The sequence below is a fragment of the Phalacrocorax aristotelis genome, chromosome 1 (assembly GCF_949628215.1).
Source record: "Phalacrocorax aristotelis chromosome 1, bGulAri2.1, whole genome shotgun sequence".
NCBI classification, from domain to species: Eukaryota; Metazoa; Chordata; class Aves; order Suliformes; family Phalacrocoracidae; genus Phalacrocorax; species Phalacrocorax aristotelis.
In genome coordinates, this window is record NC_134276.1 from 179,173,578 (window position 1) to 179,194,164 (window position 20,587).

Genomic DNA, 20,587 nt, shown 5'->3' on the forward strand with positions numbered 1-20,587 from the left:
ACATAAACTGAAGTTAGGAAACACAGTGGCATACCATTGACCATGGTTGCATGCTTTGAGTTGACCACCCTAAAAGCTACAGGTAGGGCCAAACATGATCTAGAATTTTTCTGTGGTAGGAAAATCCAGGATTTAACTTTTTCTTTTTTCCATTCCACAGAAGACAAACAGAAACCTTCAGAATTCCCATTTCTCTGCAATTAGAGCAAAATTGTTTGTGATCACGTACTTCATTTTCACTAAACCTCTGGAAGAATAAGCTACTATCTTTAAAAATTTAAACAGAAGTTGGAAAATCACTAGAAATACTTAATTATGGTATTTTTGTGTCACAAAAGAAACACAGGAAAGTGTAAAATTGTAGTATCCTAAGAAATGAGGATGAAATAGCAGGGTATTAAAAGGCACTATGGCACAGTGAACAACAGTGGAAGTTAATGGAAAATGGGAACGGAGCTGACAGAATACCTGTTTCATGGGTATTTTTTATTCCCATAACAGATGCAAATTCAGGCTTGTAGTCATATTCCACCAGCCTCATTTGTGTTATTCTTCTCAATTGTTCATTCGTATCAACCTAGTTGGACCGACACCAAGATTCATATGTTGAAATATTAAGAATGGTCATGGCACCTGGGAGTTCATTGAGATAGCAATATGCCTGACATGGCCTCTTGGCCAACCTTTGCATCAAAAAATATGAACAATCCCCGTTAGCAGAGTGCTATTTGTATTTGCATTGCCAGTTACCCTTCCGTCTCACAACTCCCATTTACACAGATATGCCCAGCTTCTATGGTCAGCCTCTTCCAAAGTCCATAGGCGATGGCTCTACAGAGCATAGAGGTACACCCGATTTCTTTAGGCCAGCGTTTCAGCACACCCAGGATAAAGAAGCTGCCTCACATGTCAGAACAATGATCCACACATGCTGTGGTTGAAACATAAATGCCCTAAATACTCCACAGCCCTCACCTCCCGGATATTCTGTTTTGCTCGGCTGTCAGATGGGTGCATGATTCTGCCCATAACTTTTGCATTTCCGCAGACAACCAGTGCTTCGTCTGGTGCATCTGTGTTAATTCCTACTCGACCGTGACAGACTATTGTCTCTGGAACATGTCCTCGCTGCCATAGTACATCACTGTCATTTTCAAACTGCCCTGGGTTAGACGCCTGGAAGAAAAAATTATGTTTAAAGATATAGTATAGCATAGATACACTATTGCTTATTCCATCAGGAATTCAGGAAAAATGAAATGCCAAATCTTTAATATTTATATTGTATTCAAAAGCTTTTCTAACACATCAACAGAAAAAAAAAAAAAAGAGTGGAGTCACTTCTAAGCATTTCTACTCATACGACATTGGCCTTATTGATGTTTCCCTTGAATTCTACTTTATTATTGCCTTGAGCTGAATTATCAACGTCCAAAGCTTTCCCAATTTTAATTTTTACATTATGCCACATAACCATTTATTTACCAGCAAACTTTAGCTAAGGCTGGAAATCAGAAAAGAGCAAACTATGCAGAGATTAAACACAATACAATTCAGAGGTTCATAAGATCCTCTGTAATGTTTAAAATTAAGTCATATTAGAAATATCATGTCAGGGAAACAGAGTCTTTCAAAGAACACAAAAAAAACAATGGAGTGTGTGTAATTAGAAAAGGCATTTGATTTCACTGATTAATTTTGTTAAATTTTTTTACATTTTGAATCAAGGCTTTAAAATTTGAGTCTGAACAAAAGTATGATCACTATAAGAAGTTTGCACTCATTTAAAGAAGCCAGGCTTTCACAGACCTTTGCAATCTACAAGGCATGGTGCTGTGCACTTACCACTGTTTGCCACAATTAGAGCATGACCTGATATGCCTGATAACCACTACTCGGCTGGTACTTTTGTTATGTTACATTTGAGTGTATAAAGAGCCAGAATGTGCGTTGCTTTCTCTGGCAGTGCATTTGCATAGCTTTGCCACTTTAAGGTAGCCAGTGGCTGGCTCACTGTACCCTGCCACTGAAGCCCTGTCAGACATCTGGAAAATGACTTTTTTATTCCCCAGCTTTTCTGTTGGAAAAACACAGCCTCAAAAGCAGTTTCTTCTGCCTTTCTGCCTTTTGTCTGGAATAGTGGCCAGGTTTGCAAAATCTCATTCCCCGGATTCCTGTTAAAAAACTGTCTCACACACAAAAAAGGAGCTCTCTTCATTGAAATTTCAAAAGAACCTAACATTAAAAATGGTAGAAAAATGTAAATTTCTAAATCTTACATAAAAATATATATCTTATAAGGTAACAATAATCCCAAGGATGAATCACACATGAAAATTCAACAGCTTTCCAAAATTAGTAATGAGATGATATTTGTAACACTGCTAGATGCAGAAAGAGAAATTCAGACAAAAGCAGTATCATGGAAATTAATGGACAAAAACGGAAAAGAAATAAATATGCAGGAATGATACAAACACGTTTCAGTGTCGTGAAATAAAAGAACTCACAGCAACGGCCAGGTTGATAAAACTTCTCAGCAGGGCAGAAAACTACTGAACTCCAAACATTGCTTTCAAAACCCTTTTGCAGCTCCACCCAGAAAGTAGGTCTTGGCCGTATTGCCCTCCAAATACCTAACCATGACTGCAGGAAGAGCCTTTATGACACAAGAGAACAAAAAGTTATGGCCCAGACAAAAAAGGAGCCAGGACTGAAACCATCTGAAAGCCCTCATCTTCCTTTGGAAACCCCTGTGCAACACAACACATATTGGGGATTTGCACTTTTGCTCTCTCCAAACCCAAATGCCAAACCAAGCTGTAATCAAAAGCCTAAGCAGATGATGTGCCACCAAAAAGGACCCCAGAAATGGCCTACAAAAATGATGCCAGGACTAAAAGCTTTTGACAGCCCTCACCTTTATTCAGGAACCCCTTCCCAGCCCCACTTAATACACTAGAGCTCTTGGTCTTATTTGACTCTAAAACAAAATGTCAAGCCTATTCCTCACCATAAGCCAAGGACTTACGCCATGCAAACAAGAAGCAGCTCCTCAGTTGGCCCACACAAAAAAATTCACTGAACTGCAAGCTTCTGGAGGCCCTCACCACCCTTTGCAGCCCCACCACACAGCACCTATGCATTTCCTATCTCTCTAAGCCCTCAACATAATCTTCACCCTAGAAATAACCATAACCCTAGACTATACCCAGTTGAAGTGTCAACCACCAGCTACTGCTCACACAAAAAATGGGCCAGGACTGAATGCTTTTGGCAGCCCACACCTTTCCTTAGCAGCCCCGTCACAACCCCACTCATGCTGGGGCTCCGTTCTTTCTCTCTCTCTCCTAACCCTAACCCTCCATAGCTCCTGTTACAATAGAGCTCTGGGGCTTTTCTCTCTTCCAAGTCTAACTCTAACTGTAGGCTAAAACTGAGCACTAAAAGGAAAACTTTATGTGGATGAGAGGAGAGAAGAGTAATGGTCATGAGGAAGAGAGACCAATTCTTCCTTTTTCTATTTTGAAACCTGTATTACAACCACAAAATTAAGTGCTGGGACACTCTGGAAACACACTGGAAATGGGCCACTATGGGTCTTAATCTTCCTAGAGCTGCTTGACCTTCTTTCCCTGCATTGTTTTTCATTTTCATCCTCCTTTGAAAATGAAGTGTCTAGACAATGAAAACATTTACCAAATTCCTGGCATGTGCAGGAAATTGTTTCACCTCAAAGAAAAAACAATCTGGAAAAATCAACTTATTTTGTATTGGAATTCACAACAAGCTTTCTTTTTAAACTCTTCTATAGCTCTACTTTTAATGTTTTAAAATCCCAATAATTAAAAGATAAACATACTCATACAATATGCAAGTGTAATTTTTTTTCCCTCAATCTTTTTGATTCAATGGTAATTTTAATGCCCAAGGATCACACCCCAGTCTCCTGTGAATATCAAAATGGTTTTGTAAATACTCTTCACATCAAAGCAATATAAATTTCTACCTACCCTCACAATGATCTTTTCAGAGACACTTGCAGACAGTAGGTAGAATTGGTCTTGAGAGACAGCATAGAGTCCAACTACCAGCATGAAGTATCTAAATTGAAATTGATTTAATCAAGATAATAATTGAAGTAATGTTGTCTCACAGGAAAAAAAAAATGTTTTAAATGCAACTACTATTACTGATACATAAAAAAATAGCCAGAACGTTTTAAAAATATATTCATGTTACAATATGAAAGAAAAAATCTTTCCTTCATTCTCAATATGCTCTTTCAAGAGCCACAGTCACTGAAAATGAACGACGAGTACACTAATTTTGACAAATTTAAGTATCGAAGACTCACAGATGAAGATCCTTCCTTCCCCAGAAAAAAATTACCATTATTTGGTTTTTTTGGCTGCCTGATTTCGTCAGCCAACATTCTGGCTGTGATTTCCTGAAACAGTCTCTAACCATGAGGATGAGATATTTTATTTTATTCTCCCATCATTCTGTGACTCTAGGAGAAAGGCCTTTAAGCAGATACCAAGTGTCACAGAATTTTAAATTTAAAAAAAAAAAAAAAATCACAGGATTTGGCCACACTGAAGTTTTTCACAAATGTCAGCTCATTATAAGTAGACCTTGTCTTTTGGACTTCACACACACAGGCCAACTAGCTACAGCAATACCTCTGGTCAGGATTAGGTTTTCCTTTTTTTCTCATATTATTTGCTGTTGTTTCACTGAAATGCAACCTTCCCAGTGTTACTTTAGTTATCTGGTCCCCTGGCAGATCAACTCTGAAATAGAAAAGGAAACAAGATCAGGGAAATAAGCATTTGGAGATCTCCCTGGCTCAAGCCGGATTTCCTCAAACTCATTAGAACAGTTTTGAGAAAAACCGACAAATAAAAAACAGAGGCACACCACTAAAAATGCAGTAACCCTGATTTATAAAAATGCATTAAAAACACAGTAACTATGTCAAGGAGACACACAAACAGCATGAAGCACCAGCACGGGGAAACTGTTCTTAGTAATAGGAATCTTGTGTTTCTTGGTCTGTTTGTACATACTCTTGAATGTAATAAAACCGTATGTGTTCCATACGATGGGTATTTTTTTGCTTGCCAAGGGTAACATTGCTTATTACTGGATCTGAATTTCCACACTAAAATAAATACATTTTACTGCTTGTCTCTTCACCTAATTTTTGTGTCTGGAAATATAGAATATAGACCTATGTAATACATAGTGGCACTGCTCCTGTAAGTGATAAATAATATAAATAAAGAGTTTGCATGGAGAAAAGAACAGTCCACCAACTGCGTCCTCATCTGGTATAAATGAAAACTACACCATCATCACCCATGAAACAATGTACACCCAGAAACTATTCTTCAGTATGCAAAAGGAAGAAAAATACCTTGATAGAGGTATTTCAGCAAAAACCGAGCTCTTCTCCCAAACTCAAAGTTAATTTTTGCAGACTATATATTGCAGCCTTTATCTCAGCAGTGTCCTGTCAAACTTGACTCTGTCTTATCTTTTTCTGTTTTAAGGCTTATTTAATTATTTATAAAGAACAGCAGAATTATTTATAGAGAACAGCACAGCTCCAGCAGAAGACACTTATGCCAGAAGAACAAACATTGCCTCTGCCAGTGAGTTAAGATGCAGAAGAATGGCAGAGAGTTCCAGGTAGAAGCTGCATGTATGTTTCTAGCAGACGGACTCCCCCTTAAAACCACTGCAAATACATCTCACGCCCATGTAGAGCAGGAACATTACTGACATTTCTTAAGACAGGAAATGCATCTGCCATACAGCTCTGAGCACCATACAATAGTGTTGCTGGCTGAATATAAATAGTTTGGATAGGCATACTTAATGCATTTGTAAAGCTGCTATAAATATTTCTTAACAAAGGAAGACCAGGTATATATTACTACTGTCATTCTACGTACACACCCAGAATGGTATTTGGATAAAGATCAGAAGACTGGCTTAGAGCTACTCTAATTTTCCAGAAACAAGTGGTCACATTTCTGACCAATCAAGTATTAAAATAAGCAGAATAAATTTCTCAAAATTCTTACTTAACAGGATGGAAAGTTTTTTTGCTTCGATCTGACTGAGACTGTTCAATAGCAATTGTTTGATTTGGAGCTTCCACCTATAAAGAAAAAAGAATTGTCAAAAATAACAAGAATATTGAATCTTCAATTACATAAAATTTGCATCAAAAATTAATAGGCAAACTGTGTCTGAAACAGTTAAATCTCTCATTTTTCATGGAACTGAATGGAAAGTAACATGGGAATTGATTCCTGATCAATTGACACCTGACAGTTCCAGCTAGTCTGAAGTCCCAAATGATTCTGTGGATATAATTTGAAAGGAAAAGGGGGGAAAAAAAAAAACAAACAGGAAAAGTCATGCATTAATTCGCAAAAGAAAAATTGCTTTCTGAATCTATACTGTTATTGGGTCATTCTATCCCAAAGTATAAATGTAGGTATTTAACATGAGAACTGAACCTATGCAAGGTAGTTCTGTAAGTTATTTTACTGTAAATTTCCATACCATTCTGGACTGGTACCAAGCAGCACTTTGCTTTAGATGGGAATAGATGACAGTAATATTAGCTAATTTCTTCTGCATTAGAATGCAGTAAGCAAAACTGGTAGTAACTGCCTTGTAAAACAGCTACATGTTTTTTTTTTTAAATCACTGAATTTTGGTAGTAAGTATAAAACCTGGTAAAATCTTTCAGAAAGATTGAAATCGCTTACTACTTTTGCATATGGAAGCTTGTGGACCCATATTGGCTGGGAAGAATTTGGTTCTTTAAAGTGGAAAGTGTGGCAAGAAGAAATAGGGACATTTTGTTGGCATGTGAATTGTTCAGGGAAAACAGATTTTATTCTTTTTCTTTGCTTTGTGAATTGCTTTCTTCAACACATCTTTTTCACCAATGCGTAGACTGGCCACTTACACACCAGATGACGCCCCTGCACTGCCCGCAGAGGGAACAAAATTTCAGCCAAAGAGAGGGAAGTCAGTGAAACCAGGGCAAAGAGGCAAACATGATGTCTTTCAGCATATATCAGCACAAGCATCCATAAAACATCACTTTTTTTTTGCACAAGAGTTCCACACAGAAGATCCTGGTAACTTAAAAGAGTCAAAAATGACTAAGAAAAGAGTTAATTTCAACTAATACGAATTGGTACGGATAATCACAAACTAACTTGTTAAAAGTAATAATCACAAAGATGAGAAATGCTTGCCTTTATTCCAAAAGTTTTCAAATAATACTTTTCTATTGGTTTCCCCCCCAGATGACTTTTGACATATTTTGGATGACCAGCGATTCCAATATGGACTGTGATTTGGAAATGATTCTTCTTCTGGCATACGAAGGCATCATCTATTGCTGAAAAATTAAATCCTTTATCTGTGACAATGTGATATCCTACAGCAGGTCTACAAAAAAAAAAATAAAAAGAATAGCAACATTAAGTAAAGGCATATTTGAGTGACATCTTGAGTTCCTATTTTTTATGTGGTCTGAAAATCCATGTGATTTTTACTGGCAAAATGGGAGCCAAAATACAACTTTACAATCACCGCTTCTACCAGTATTTTCCTCTTAGCCTCTTAGAGGTGTAAAAACGAAAATGCATATAAAGTCTACTCTAATTCTACTCTGACTCATGAAATGTTTGGAAACCAGGGGTGGAGAAGCTTACATAATCCTCACTCACAAATCTGGTATAAAGGAACTCTGTTCGCCTAAAAGCACAACCAAACTTTTGAGTGTATTCAAGCACTCATTATAACATTTCTACAAACAACAGAGCTGAACTAGTGCTGCAGACAATGTGCTAATGAGCCAGCAAGACTCCCTGTTTTGTTCCCAAATTCCCACACCAAGTGCTTGTCCAGAAGCTGCTGGGATTCCTATAAGGCTTTACTCAGGCTAAAAGAAAAGCTATGGATACTGACCCTCTGGCCAGGTAACTATAAAACTCTTCTTTATAATGTCCAACCTCCCCCAACTAAGGAACCCCTATTCTCTTTACTCAAGGGGCTAATTTGTCACCCAAAAAGAAAGAGTATTCTGTCCTTATGATTCACAGCAAACGCAGAAAGGTATCAAAAGTTCTTTCTAAAAGAGCCAGTGAACTCACTATCCCAACAATGTTTCTATTCCTCTGATTTAAGTGATGGATAATTCTGAAATAATAGGACTACATGGCAAAGTTCTCTTACACAGGCATTGGCTTTTCTTGCTAATGAAATTTTGATAATTATGACCTCGTCTGATGCTACTGAGAACCTCTCATTAACACAATTACTGAAGATGGCTTTTCAGAACTTATCCATTCATTTTCACATTATTATTTGGAAAAATCAAAATGTACAGACTTTACAAGAAATGTACAGACTTTATCATCTTTTCATAAATTATGAACAAAAGGCCCCTTTCAAACAATCACTGATTATACATAACAGGAAATAAAAAGAAAACTACTTAGTAACTACTTCAAAATTACTAAATCATGTGTTAATTTATATTTAAAATTTTAATGAAGTGTCTACCATCTCCTCAAACCAAAGAAGCAAAACTTCTTCAGTTTCTTCCTGCAACTGGTAATTCTTTTTACTTACATAGGAAATGTGTGTATTTCATTGTCGGGAAAGGAATAGTTTTTCCAATTTAGGAGTGAAGCAAGTTCATTGGCCGATATTCTTAAAGCAATTTCAGAGTATTTGCTAAAACACAGGCAAGCAGATTGAGAAGCAAAAGGAAAAATTTCCATTTCTCCAAGTTGAATTGTTTGGAACAATGACTCCCAAAGAGGAATTTAATGTTTATCATCTTTTGAGTACACCATTTCGAGTAATTAAGAGCAAATACATATTTTGATCCGATTGCACACAGAATGGTCAGTCTTACCAAACAGTGCAGTAAAACTTGGAAGAACTTCTAGGTGGCAAGGAATATCCCTGTCACACAAGCATCCCTACTAGAAATACACTTCGAATTCATCTTTCTATTCAGAATTTGAGTCTTCAGTCAGCATCTCTGGAATAAAGTCCTACCACTCACAATAGTAATGGGGCAAGGGGCTAAGAAAGTGCCAGGTCGACACAACATAGGGCATAATTAATAGTAGAGTAACCTTTTCTAATGAATCTACTTCAGATAACAGCATTTTGTTTTGAAAATGAAATAATCAAAAGGTTAAAATACTGGATTAATAAAATGGAAAATAATAGTTAACCTTAGAAATGCCCTTAAAGTGGATGCAGCAATTTCAGGGTACAGGACCAATCCATCTACACTAAGCAGTGATAAGCGCAAGGTTCTTCTGAGGCTAACAGAATAAAGGATCACTACTCAGAAAATCTGTGCACTGTGCCGTAATTACAGTCCATCTTGGAACAAAGGCACTGCCATTGACCTCACTTAAAAGTAGCACTGACTTCCTCTGCAAATAAGATCTCAATCTCCTTCCATGGTAACGGTAACAGTATGTGTATTTGGATGCTTTAATGCTCAGCACCACACTGTCTTTGTTGAAACAACCCACCAAGAAATACAAGTCTGGAAGTTCAATTTTAAATGTATGGGAACCAACAAGTAATTGGGTTGTGGCAGGAAAGCAATCTCCCACCGTCAGCTCACAGCTCTAATGTAGTCGTTGACTGAAAGCGTAACAGGAGTTGGAAACCACTTTCATTTAGAGTGACAACTCACATGACAAACACAGCTGGAGGTTTCTTGGCCCATCCAGCTCCCAAGGAATAGAAAGATGTGGGCGCTCAGCTGTCTGCTCTCTTGTCATGTCAATACCTTCTGAGAAGGGTTGCATGGGGCACAGTAAGATGTGTATTGCCCCGTCACGCTGTGCACAGACAGGGAACGTCAGTGTCCAGCAATGACATTGATACACTCCAAACTCCCATGAGTGCTTTTAGCAGGTTAGGCTAGAGGGAAATTAAAATTTACTATGCTATTTAAGCCCTGTGGAGACAGTGACAAATTGTTTGCACCAGTCCTGGGGAATAAACCAGACACTGTATAAGGGCTTTTGCTAAAAGGGATCATTCACTAAATGCTAGAACAGAGAAAACCAGGGACATAAAGTGAACTTGGAATAACCTTTGCCAGATCATGTGGCAAATAAATTGTTCACAGTTCTGATTTATACAGGAAAAATCTAAATCTTTGACTAATCAGTTGCACATCATATATATGTCTATAGTTATTAAGACTTAGGTTATATGAGCCCAGAAGTAATACAGGTATCTTCTATTTCCATTTTTCTTTAACGTTTTAGGCCATTAGCGGGAAAGGTGCCATATGCTCAATGTGACAAAAGAAATCAAAATTAACAGGTATTTTAAGTTAAACTCACTTTTCTTTTGCCCCTAAATCCCTGAAGGGAAATCAGAAAACCTGGCATGAAGTTCTGCTTATCTCATACATCTGCAGATTCATATTCCATCATGCCTCCTATACCTCCTTCTCCAGTCTTTTTTTCAGGAAGAGCAAGGGATGCCAAAAAAGCCTACAAAACTACAGTACCGGGGAGGGGGAAGGGAAAGACGACCAAGAAACCACTTTTTCCAAGTGCAAACATCAATGCTTACAGTTTTTCATAATTAGAGTTAAATAAGCTGTTCCACTGAGAAGTTTGATATGGTTGCCATGTTAGAGCTTGACAGCATTTCTCCAAAGCTGCGTTTTGCCCATCACTGTCATGTTCTTGCACTTCAGCAGCACAATCCTTAACAGTTGCTGTAGAGAGATAGTGACAATTCAGTTATTACTTTTGTGACTGGCCAAAAATCCCGCATAAACATTTTTATAAATGTGTTTACATATATATACATACATGTAAAACACAAATATATTGCATATATATTTAAATCTGATTGTCCTTTGCAGTTATTCCAAAATATTTTGTTACATTCTCTTGCCCTAGACAACAAATTTTTCAGCTTTCTTGATTTGCAAAATATTATACAAGTAGCCCTTCCTATTTTTATTCTCTCTAAGAGGATGGGTAGTTCCCCTTGGGGGGAGGGGGAGGAGGAAGGGGAGATCTAAGCATTTTACCATAAATCTGCAACACTGCAAGAAGGAATTAAGCAAAATAATTACATATGCTTCCCATTCTCTTTACTACAGGTTTAAACTGAATATACTCCAACTCACTTTTAGAGGTACTTCATTCCAGAGCAGGAGGCAGAGTTTTCCAATAGCAAGCACATTCACCGCTACATCTGTTTGACTGGTTAATGCTTTCTGACTATACATTATAGCATTCTGAGATAGACAGGCTTAACCATAATTCTCTGAGATATTATACATTTTATGAAGATAGAGGAGAATGTGATAAGAGAGACAGATAAATGGAATGCAGTAAGGACAGGAAAAAATATGTCATTGAGCATATAAACTAAGATCCATCCACAGCCAGCAGTAGCACAGTAAGAGCCTACAGAATCATTTCAGGCCCAAGCTTCATCTGCAAATCCCCCCTTCTGACACACAACAAAGGGAAAATATATAAAAGGGAAAAAAAAAAAACACAGTAAAGAAATTCACACCTCATTTCTAAATGATCCCCATGCCATTTTTACCAACGGTTGTGTTCTTTTTCCAACAGTATGCGTGTCTCAGATTTTTTTTAACAGTGACTCCCAAGGAAATCATATTTCAACCTGTGTCTTTCAGTATTAAAAACAGAAATAGCAATTTCAGACACAGAAGTGTCTGCTCATCTTCTCTTTACAGCAGTGGTAGACTTAGAGGACTAGTCATAATTGAGCACCACTGATCAAATGAAAGATACCAAAGGATAAGTCACCTGTTAAATCCTGTTGCTACTCATTAAAAGTGATCTAAAAGATGGATTTAATGCTTAAAAATAACTTACTCTGAAGAAATAACAAGCAACTCAGATTTTCCACTAACAGACAAGGGTGAAATTCCTCAGATAAACTGTTCATTACAAACTGTTCCTTCACAGACAGTCTCATGCTTCATAGAAGATGATCCATTTCTGTACGTGCCTGATAAGCTTTTTTGTATCAACTGGTATAAGCTTAGCATTTTCACCTTGATAGAACAATGAACCAAATTAATTTGGGGAAGGGGAGGGGAAGAACACACAGCTTTTACAAAGCCTGCGCATGGATACACTTTGTAGAAAAAAATATGGAATTGAGATGATAAAGGGAAACTGCAATCTGTTTGCTCATCCACCACATTAATTCCCTGTTAAGCTGACCCAAGATGGTTTCTTTGCCCAGTCAATTTAGCGCCAAGCAGAGTCAGCAGAGTATGGTATCATCTGTGTGCTGCAGGCTCACACATGGAGAAAGGCAGAATATTTTGCCCAGAGAGTCCTCAGGAAATACAAACCTCTAATGTTTCTTTGTTCTTTGCCAAATATAAATAGGTTTTAAAAAACACTGAAAAGGTAAATTTCTCCAAACCTGGTAGTGGAGTACAGACTGTTAATATCACTACCTTCTCAGAGCCAGCAGGAGCTCTGCTCTTGAAGTATTTACTTCTCTATGGTATGAAACATGAAATTTCATCTTCACACAGTTGCTTACCTTGTCTGGAGTCCTGGGACTGGACTGGAGAATCAGTGGCATCTCCTAGTAATTGTGAGAGCTTCCTTTTTTTTCCTGATGCTGCAGAAATACTTTTTCAAAAACACACGTTGCATTACTCATTTATACAGATATTGCAGAATCATAACAAGAAATACCCAGGTATCTCATTCTAACTCTATTGTCACCCAAATTCTGATTTGCTGGGGAAGGGGGATGGAATTGCTGTTGGCTTTTTAAAAATGAATTACACAATTTTTCCTTCCAAAACATAAATTAGTTTATTTTCTTTTTATTTCATATGAATAGAGAACTTTATCTCTTTTTAAAAATTTACACAGTGCATACGTGGCATGGTTTTATTGTCTCCTGGCATTTGCATTAAAATCACAGCTTTGTCTTAAATAATTATCTTAAATCATGCTTTATCTTAATTACCTTAATTATCTTAAATCACGCTTTATCTTAAATAAAGCGTGAACTCACTTTCCTTCTTATACTGAAAACACTAGTAACAGTTAAACTACTATGTTAATGAAGAGGTCTCAAGGGGCAGTCGATGGGTAAGAGTTTTCCCCTTTTACAGAAACTGAGGTTTCAAAAAATGCTCCTTTGTGCAACAGGGAAAAAAACCTTATTCCAAAGTTTTGATATTCTAAAATGTAAGACAGAATATTCTGACAGATGCTCACTCCTTCTGGATGTGGGTAAAAAACAAGCCAAACTCTAGGTCTCAGTCAGGCCTGGTAAGTACTCAAACTATGGTTTCTCCATGAGCAGAAGAAAAGCGTGCCCACCACATTGTTATTCTTTTTTTGGGTTTGTTCAAAAGTTCCACATTTAGTTAAGAAGTATTTTGTATCTTAAGTTCCAATAACTAAAGTATTACCTCAAAAAATAATATGACTTTGACTAACTGGCACTTTCTACTGGAAAACAAACAAACAAAGAACACAAATAGCTTTACTGAGAAACCCAGGCGCAGCTTCCTTCCCCCACATCACACATAACACGTAATTGAGCTCTGTACAGAAGAGGAGACGGGGACAGAGCATCTGCAAGCCCAGGCTTAACACTGACGAATTCACGTTTCTCTCCCCACAGCCAGGGAGGTCCCCCTCTGGTACGCGTCAGTCAATTCACTCTTACTAGGTATCATGGTTGGATGCTTGCACTAGCCAGTGTATTTTAAATAATTAAGCAACCACAACATGCTGGAGGGTGAATATGGCAGACGGCATATGAACGGCTTCAAACACACAAAAACAATTCACTTGTGTACACACATATGACAATATATTTTTTTCTCTCATGCCACTTGTCAGAACACTTAACAGATCCTTACGGGCAAATCCCTGCAATAGGTATTGCAAAATGCCTGAATGTTTTTATAATCCAGTTATAAAGCACCTGTTGATCCCTCTTTCACCTTCTAATGTTTTTCAATTTTTAAACCATTTCTACTTCCAACCTGAACTTCAATCAAGATGTTTAAAGCACCCTCAAACACAAGTGTCTCAAAAATGTCTAAACACTGCCATCCTGTGGAAAACCCTACACCCACCGGGATTTTACACCAGTCTTAGACCATGTCTTCCACCAGCTCTACTTTTTTTTTTTTTTTATCTGTTTCATCCTTTGTATAAAAGCTTTATCATTTACCCAGAAATCTGAGATGCATTTGGCTGAAAATATGAATAATTAAAACCCAAACAGCTGGAGGATGTAGAATTATTCCAAGGAGTCACAGCATTTCCTGTATTCAGACAGCAGCCTTGGGGGATGCTGCAGGGATGCCCGCTGGCGCTGGGGTCAGAGGAAGTCTCCAGGAACCTGCAGGGAAGCTTGCTGGGTGCCACAGCAGATGGGCATGGGAGCGGAGGCTGCAGCCCACTGGGCCATGTAGCATCATACCATGTGGCTGCAAGAAGCAAACAGACAAGAGAGTAAGGAGAAAGAAGAGGAGCTGGAAACCTTCCTATGAGTTTGGGAGAGGCAGGATTCATGTGACCTACTCTGGAGCTGTGGCGGAGAATACGGTTCCGATCCAGAGTCTGGTGGGGAGTCTGGCAACTGGCTTTGCCTAGAGATAAAAAGAAGATATTTTAATTTTTACTGGGAGGAGACATGGAGGACAACCACAAGGCAATGCTGAAAGCAGCAGAGGACCACCAAGCTATTGGCAAGGGTCTTCAGGATGCATTGCTCATTGTGGTTGCTGCCCCTTCTCACAGGGCCAACATCACTTGTGCTTTGTCAGACCATCTCCTATGGCCCTCCACCTCTCCCCCATGCAGGGAGGTACCAGCTCTTGCCCAAACCCCCCTCCAGGACCCACTGACTTCAATCCTCCTTTCCCATTAGCCATTCTTCAGTTACCTCCAGGCACACCAGCAACTCTGAATACACAGAGCTCACACAGGCCTAGAACCCATTCTTTCTAGGGCATACATTAAAGATCTAAAGCATCTTTGTCCACTAAATGTAGCCAATTTCTTAAGACCTCGGTTTGGCCAAAGCACTCTCAGCCACCATCAGATGTCAGCAGGTCCCATTTTAGCCCCTAAGTCACCAGAGAGGCAGCCCAAGTGCGGAGGGGAGCAGGAGCTGCCACACAGATGGGAAGGGCATTTGCCCAGTTTGAAACAAGAGCTTTTACAAACTGACCAAAAAGATTTGGAAATGTAACCTGGAGCTTAACCCCGCCACCACCAACGACAGTGGGAGGGACCAAGTGTAAGGAGCGGAGGAGTCAAGGTGGGTAGGAAGGAGGGAGAAGTGCTCAGTTTAAATTGAGTCTCCAAAAGGCAGGAACTGGGGGAAGGAAGGATGTTTTCCTAAATGTGTAATTGTTTATCTTCTCTTTTCTTAATACAGGAGTAACAAATTAAAAAATTAAATTGGTAACAAAGTAAAAATTTCTTGACTCTAAGCTCTCTTGCCCAAAACAAAGGGTGCTCACAAAGTGCAGATCCATGCAGCGCCCCATGTAGTACCTTCATCTGACAGCTTCCATGTCACCTGCCATGAAAACACCTGCTGAGTAACACTGTGCTGTGCCAAATTCAGGCAGAGCTGGGTTGCTTTCCAGGTGGAGCTAAATAAGCAAGAGGTCTTCTCCCAGTTCACATCTTATGTACTGGAAAGGAGGGCCACCTCCACACACCTCCACAACAACTCCTCAGGGTTGTTGGCAATCAGCACTGCACAGGAGGAATGCCCTTGGCACCCTCGTGAGGCAAGGTCCCAGCACAGCTCGGCGCCTTCAGCCCCCGGTGGGAACATCACAGGGAGCAAGTGCAGAAGCATAGGGACTACAAGATGGGAAGGCAGTTATGCTCACACAGTCATTACAAGAGCCAGAGACTGGAGGCATGACAGAGGAATCCTGGATGGGAACCAAGAAATTCCACGTGATCCATAGCCACCTCTTTGCCAAACCCCATAGCCAAGCAGGAGAGATTTATGTTTTAACACCCCTGCTCGGAGAGGTCATTGTGGAAGGCCAAACAACTTAAGCGTGCTCTGTGATTTCTAGTGCTTGCCATTTTTTTGTTACTCGAACAGGTAAATCTCTGAAAATACAACCTCTTCTGATTCCTTTCTAAAGAACGTCACGCACACTGCTCTGTACAAGAACATGCCAGCCTGTATTTTACTGTGCAGTTTTCTCCTGATTTTCAGGCAGGAAGTGAATGTTTCCTTGTGTGCAGCTGATGCTAGGAGCTTTGGTCTCAGCTTGTCTCCAACAGCTCAGCCCATTTTCATGCCTGAGGTTTGAAAGAAGGTTCTTGGTTATTTACTCTTGGGTATATATGCTTGATTATATTGTATGATATCTGCCTGTGATACTCTGTTTTGCTTTCACACTTACAGTGTGTGTCCTACCAGACATTGTGTAAAGGATTACTCTCAAAGCGAGAGCTGGAACTACACCACAGTTTAAGCCAGACCAAGTCCTCCATGAGTAGGTCTCAGCAACAAGCAGGTGTTCCCATGCTATGTAGCAAAACCACTTCATTCCTTTTGCATTGAAAATAGGAGCATCCTAAGTCTACAGCAGACCACTACAGACAGGCTATGCTTCTGTCTCCTGTCAGTTGAGGGTACAGGTCTGTCACGTCTCCTACTTTATTTCAAGTTTTCCAGTCCTTCATGATGGTGCTTTCAAAGTGGCTTAAGGGAGAGAAAATGCTATGCCATCTCACTGCCATTTAAAGAAACTAAGGAAGGTTCCTTCATTAGATTAGGACACCTTCAGATGCACTCAAGACCTTGGTGGTTACAGCACCCTTCTCACTGCATTCTGTATTGCACGTGCCATTATGTTGATCTGCATTTTATATATATATATGGAGGCTTTTAATATTTTTCTCCTTTGACACATTCTGCCAAGTTCCTTTAGGAGATTCTGTTCTGTTTATGCACAAATAGTTTGCAATACAGACCAATACTTCATAGTTTTACTTTCAGAGATCTAATGTTCAGTAAATATTCTTCTTAATCCCATAATTAATGAAGTATTACTGTAGTATCAGTGTAAAATCCTGTTGAGCCTCCAAGATCATTTTCTTGCATGTAAATACTTAGTAGTACTGCAACTAGAATATCTAACATACCTGAGGTACATTACAGCACATATACACATTTACATTTCTGCTAAGCTTTGTGTACAAAAGCAAAAGAACAACATTTTAAAGTCATCATACAGGAGTTCAGTAATCTATTTAACCTGATACATGTTTAGTTACTCCAAAAATAAAGGTTACGTATATTTATATACAACAACCTTTTCATTCTTCTTTACTTTTATAGCATGGGCAGAGAATCAATGCATTATTCATGATTTAGAGCAGGTAGAAGCCTATTTAGCCCACTGTAAGTAAATGTGTACTGCTGAGTATGTCTGAAATGAAAAATCACGTTTAATTATTTTTAAAGCATCCCCTCTTGCTCTGCTTCTTGGCAAGTGCAAATGTCAGCCCATTAATAATATTTTGCATTGAACAACAGTCATCTGATAGTTTTCTAGATGAAAGATTTGGGTTTGAAGTCTTTGATAGATCTGTGCTGTATAACTTTCCACCCTTAGGCATGACCCTTTGCATTATGTATCCTTTGTCTCTCTGAAAGTTAGTCTCAGAAGAGATTAATGGACAGTTTCTCTGTTCAGAGTGAAGCATTAGGATGAAAACAGTAGCCCTGCTTCTCTCCAGCTGGGAGGTTTACATTATTCTCTCAATTTATTATACATTAGTTTCACTTACATCACTTATTTTGTACATAAACACTGAAGTAGCACTTACAGGAATATTAAAATAACAGCTTTGCATTTAATGCCACAATTAGCATAATATTTGTGAACTATCCCAGACTTCATTATCATTCATTCTGTTTACCTACAAGACAACCATATTTCCATTACTGTCTCTAACTGATTTTTCCAAGTCTTCTTATACAGCTTCAAACAACAATATCAAGAGAGCCACAATCCTCTTGAAACTCAGATTTCAGATCTGACTGTTGCATTCAGATTTTGTCATGGCACTAATGAAAACAGTTTAAGAGATATTGATAAGGGGGGAGGGCGGGGAGGCGGAGTCATGATGCTGTAATACTTACAAAGTTCCAAATTCTACATCGCTGCTGATGAATTCTTCCAACATACTTGTATCCACCATGGGATTTTCCAAGGCTCCATGGACATCGTGCCCTAAAATTAAAAATGCAAAAAGACAGAGATTGCAAGAGTGGAATTTGGAGGGACTCGTCAGTACCTCAAACTAAGTAACACTGCCCATTCTCGGACACAAAGAAAAAACAAATCCATCCTGTCTTGTGTGTAACGGATGGGTTATGCTTCTGGCTTTAGTCACTCTGGGAGAAAGGATGACAGGAAACACAGAGCAAATAAGATGTGCAGGGGAAAATTAAGACGACACAGCAGCACCAGGCAAACACCAGCTCATGCATAGCATTAAGGCTTCACTAAATTACCACAGCAAGAGGACGAAGGGCCCCAGTCTGCAACTGGAAAAAGGGGGGTTGAACATCACACTCTTTTACACTGGGATCAAGACAGGTGATTGGGTCAAAGCTCAGACATTGTCTCACACAGGCCCACTTTCTGCATTGGTACTGCAAGTGAGTTCCTGAAACAGTTTAAAAATCCACCATCCCAACTTAAAGAAAGCAAACATAAAGCTTTAGAAATGTTTCATCGGTGGCTTCCTTTTATTTTCACCCCAAAACCAGCCCACTAACACGTTAAATGTATTAGTGAATGTAAAGGTTCAGTACTTTGTCCTTTGTTGCTTGGTAACTGAAGGCTATAAACAGATTTTATGATTATAAAGTCTCCGGAATCCATTACAACTTTTGTAGAAAGTCAGCCGGAACTCTCTAAAAATACCAGACAAACAGAACCACTTTGTAGGCTCCCCACCTCTCCAGCAAGCCTTCCATAAATACAGGTGTGGCCAGTCAGAAAGCAAACAAGACAAGGACCTTGAAATTGCTGCTTCCTCCAGCAAGGCAGAGGAGCTGTGCATGGCTCTGTCCCACTGCTACACAAGGCAAAAGCCTATAAATCCAGAGCTGCAGGGCTCAGTCCTGAGCAGCTGGCGCCAACCACTTCGCCTCAGCTCTGCAGCGGAGTGGGAGAATAAAAAAGGTTAACCACTGTCACTGAGCACGGAAGCAGTAACTGCCTTTGGTGCTTTTACTGTCTAGATTCCCACTGTATATTTGCAGACATGTGCATGGTAAGATGTCATATCGTAAAATTTCTCCTGTTTTTTTCCCTGATGTGTCTAACATGGTTCCTTCTTGATCCAGTGTTTAGACATTACTTAACTGCAAGCAGCATCTAAGAATCCACTTCCACCACCTTGCACAAGAATTCCCTTGTGTGTCTGTCACAATACATAAATTCACATTACTAATAAACTTTTCCTAAATTGCTTTATGATCACAGATTAATCTAGGCATCATTTGCTTATCACTACTGCAGACTTAATTTTGGTTGCCTTTACTGTGAGATAGCAACTTGCAGTTGAGCTACTGAAGGATCCTTGCATCCCAGTGTACTGGCATTGTGTACAAACCTGTCCTCCGCACAGCAGAGAACAGATTCAACAGGTGCAGCATACTTACTTGCCTCGGCAAAACTGTAACGCGGAAAGTCCTGAAGTAGCACTGAACAAAGTACTTTGAAAAACCAGCTTGAGAGTACAGAAAAGCCTGGTTTCTTCACGAGCCTTCCTCAAACTTGTGGGATTCTCGTCTTTTCATTTTCATTTCTGAATTTAGGATAAACCCTGCTTGAACCTCAAACACTTCTCCTTTTGCTAATGTGGTCCACAGGAAAATGATTCAATCACCTTCTCCTTTCACCTACCTGTTGCTCCTGTTCAGCTTGCCTGGCCGTCACGAAGAGTGATATAATTCTGTTATTAATGTGAGGCTGGAGGTCGGATACAAAGTTTTTTTCCTGTACCACAAAACCAAGAATTCCTTATTTTGCAGAGACAAGCTCTTCTGTAGTACAGCTATGAATCAAACAAGGACCAGGCCTTTAATACACAGTCCAGAGACTGGCTCTCTTGCTGAGTGATGACAACAGTAATATGTATTATATCCCCTCTTAATCTCTCTGCTTTCAATAAACAGTTAAATGGGTGGGAGGAGAAGGAAGGAATAAGTAATTCTGTGCTGGGAGAGGAAGGAAGCACACCAGGAAGGAGATAGGCCACCACTGATGCAATACAGGTGCACAGAAGAGCCACTGCATTTGGTTGCCCTGCAGAACTTTATTCTTTTTTTCTGAATGTGCTTTCCAGGTCAGTAGCATCACGTGGTGTTTCAGCAGAGGAGGAGCTGTTGGATCACATGCAAATTTATGTTTAATGGTGGCATCCATTTCACAGGCATTTGATCACAGTAAGTA

The 20,587-nt window shown here is 39.2% G+C and overlaps 1 protein-coding gene across 1 annotated transcript in view; it reads right to left on the reverse strand.

Annotated features, from left to right (window-relative positions):
• Positions 1-20,587, reverse strand: part of MYRFL (myelin regulatory factor like) — a 48,537-nt gene that overhangs the window by 22,694 nt on the left and 5,256 nt on the right. The window contains exons 2-12 of the mRNA XM_075091629.1: positions 18,262-18,352; positions 14,655-14,722; positions 14,302-14,560; positions 12,640-12,731; positions 10,663-10,810; positions 7,290-7,485; positions 6,096-6,172; positions 4,686-4,796; positions 4,014-4,104; positions 976-1,176; positions 469-577 (exon numbers count right to left, since the gene is read on the reverse strand). Coding sequence (XP_074947730.1) covers positions 469-577; positions 976-1,176; positions 4,014-4,104; positions 4,686-4,796; positions 6,096-6,172; positions 7,290-7,485; positions 10,663-10,810; positions 12,640-12,731; positions 14,302-14,560; positions 14,655-14,722; positions 18,262-18,352 — 1,443 coding nt within the window. The remainder of the gene's footprint in view (positions 1-468; positions 578-975; positions 1,177-4,013; positions 4,105-4,685; positions 4,797-6,095; positions 6,173-7,289; positions 7,486-10,662; positions 10,811-12,639; positions 12,732-14,301; positions 14,561-14,654; positions 14,723-18,261; positions 18,353-20,587) is intronic.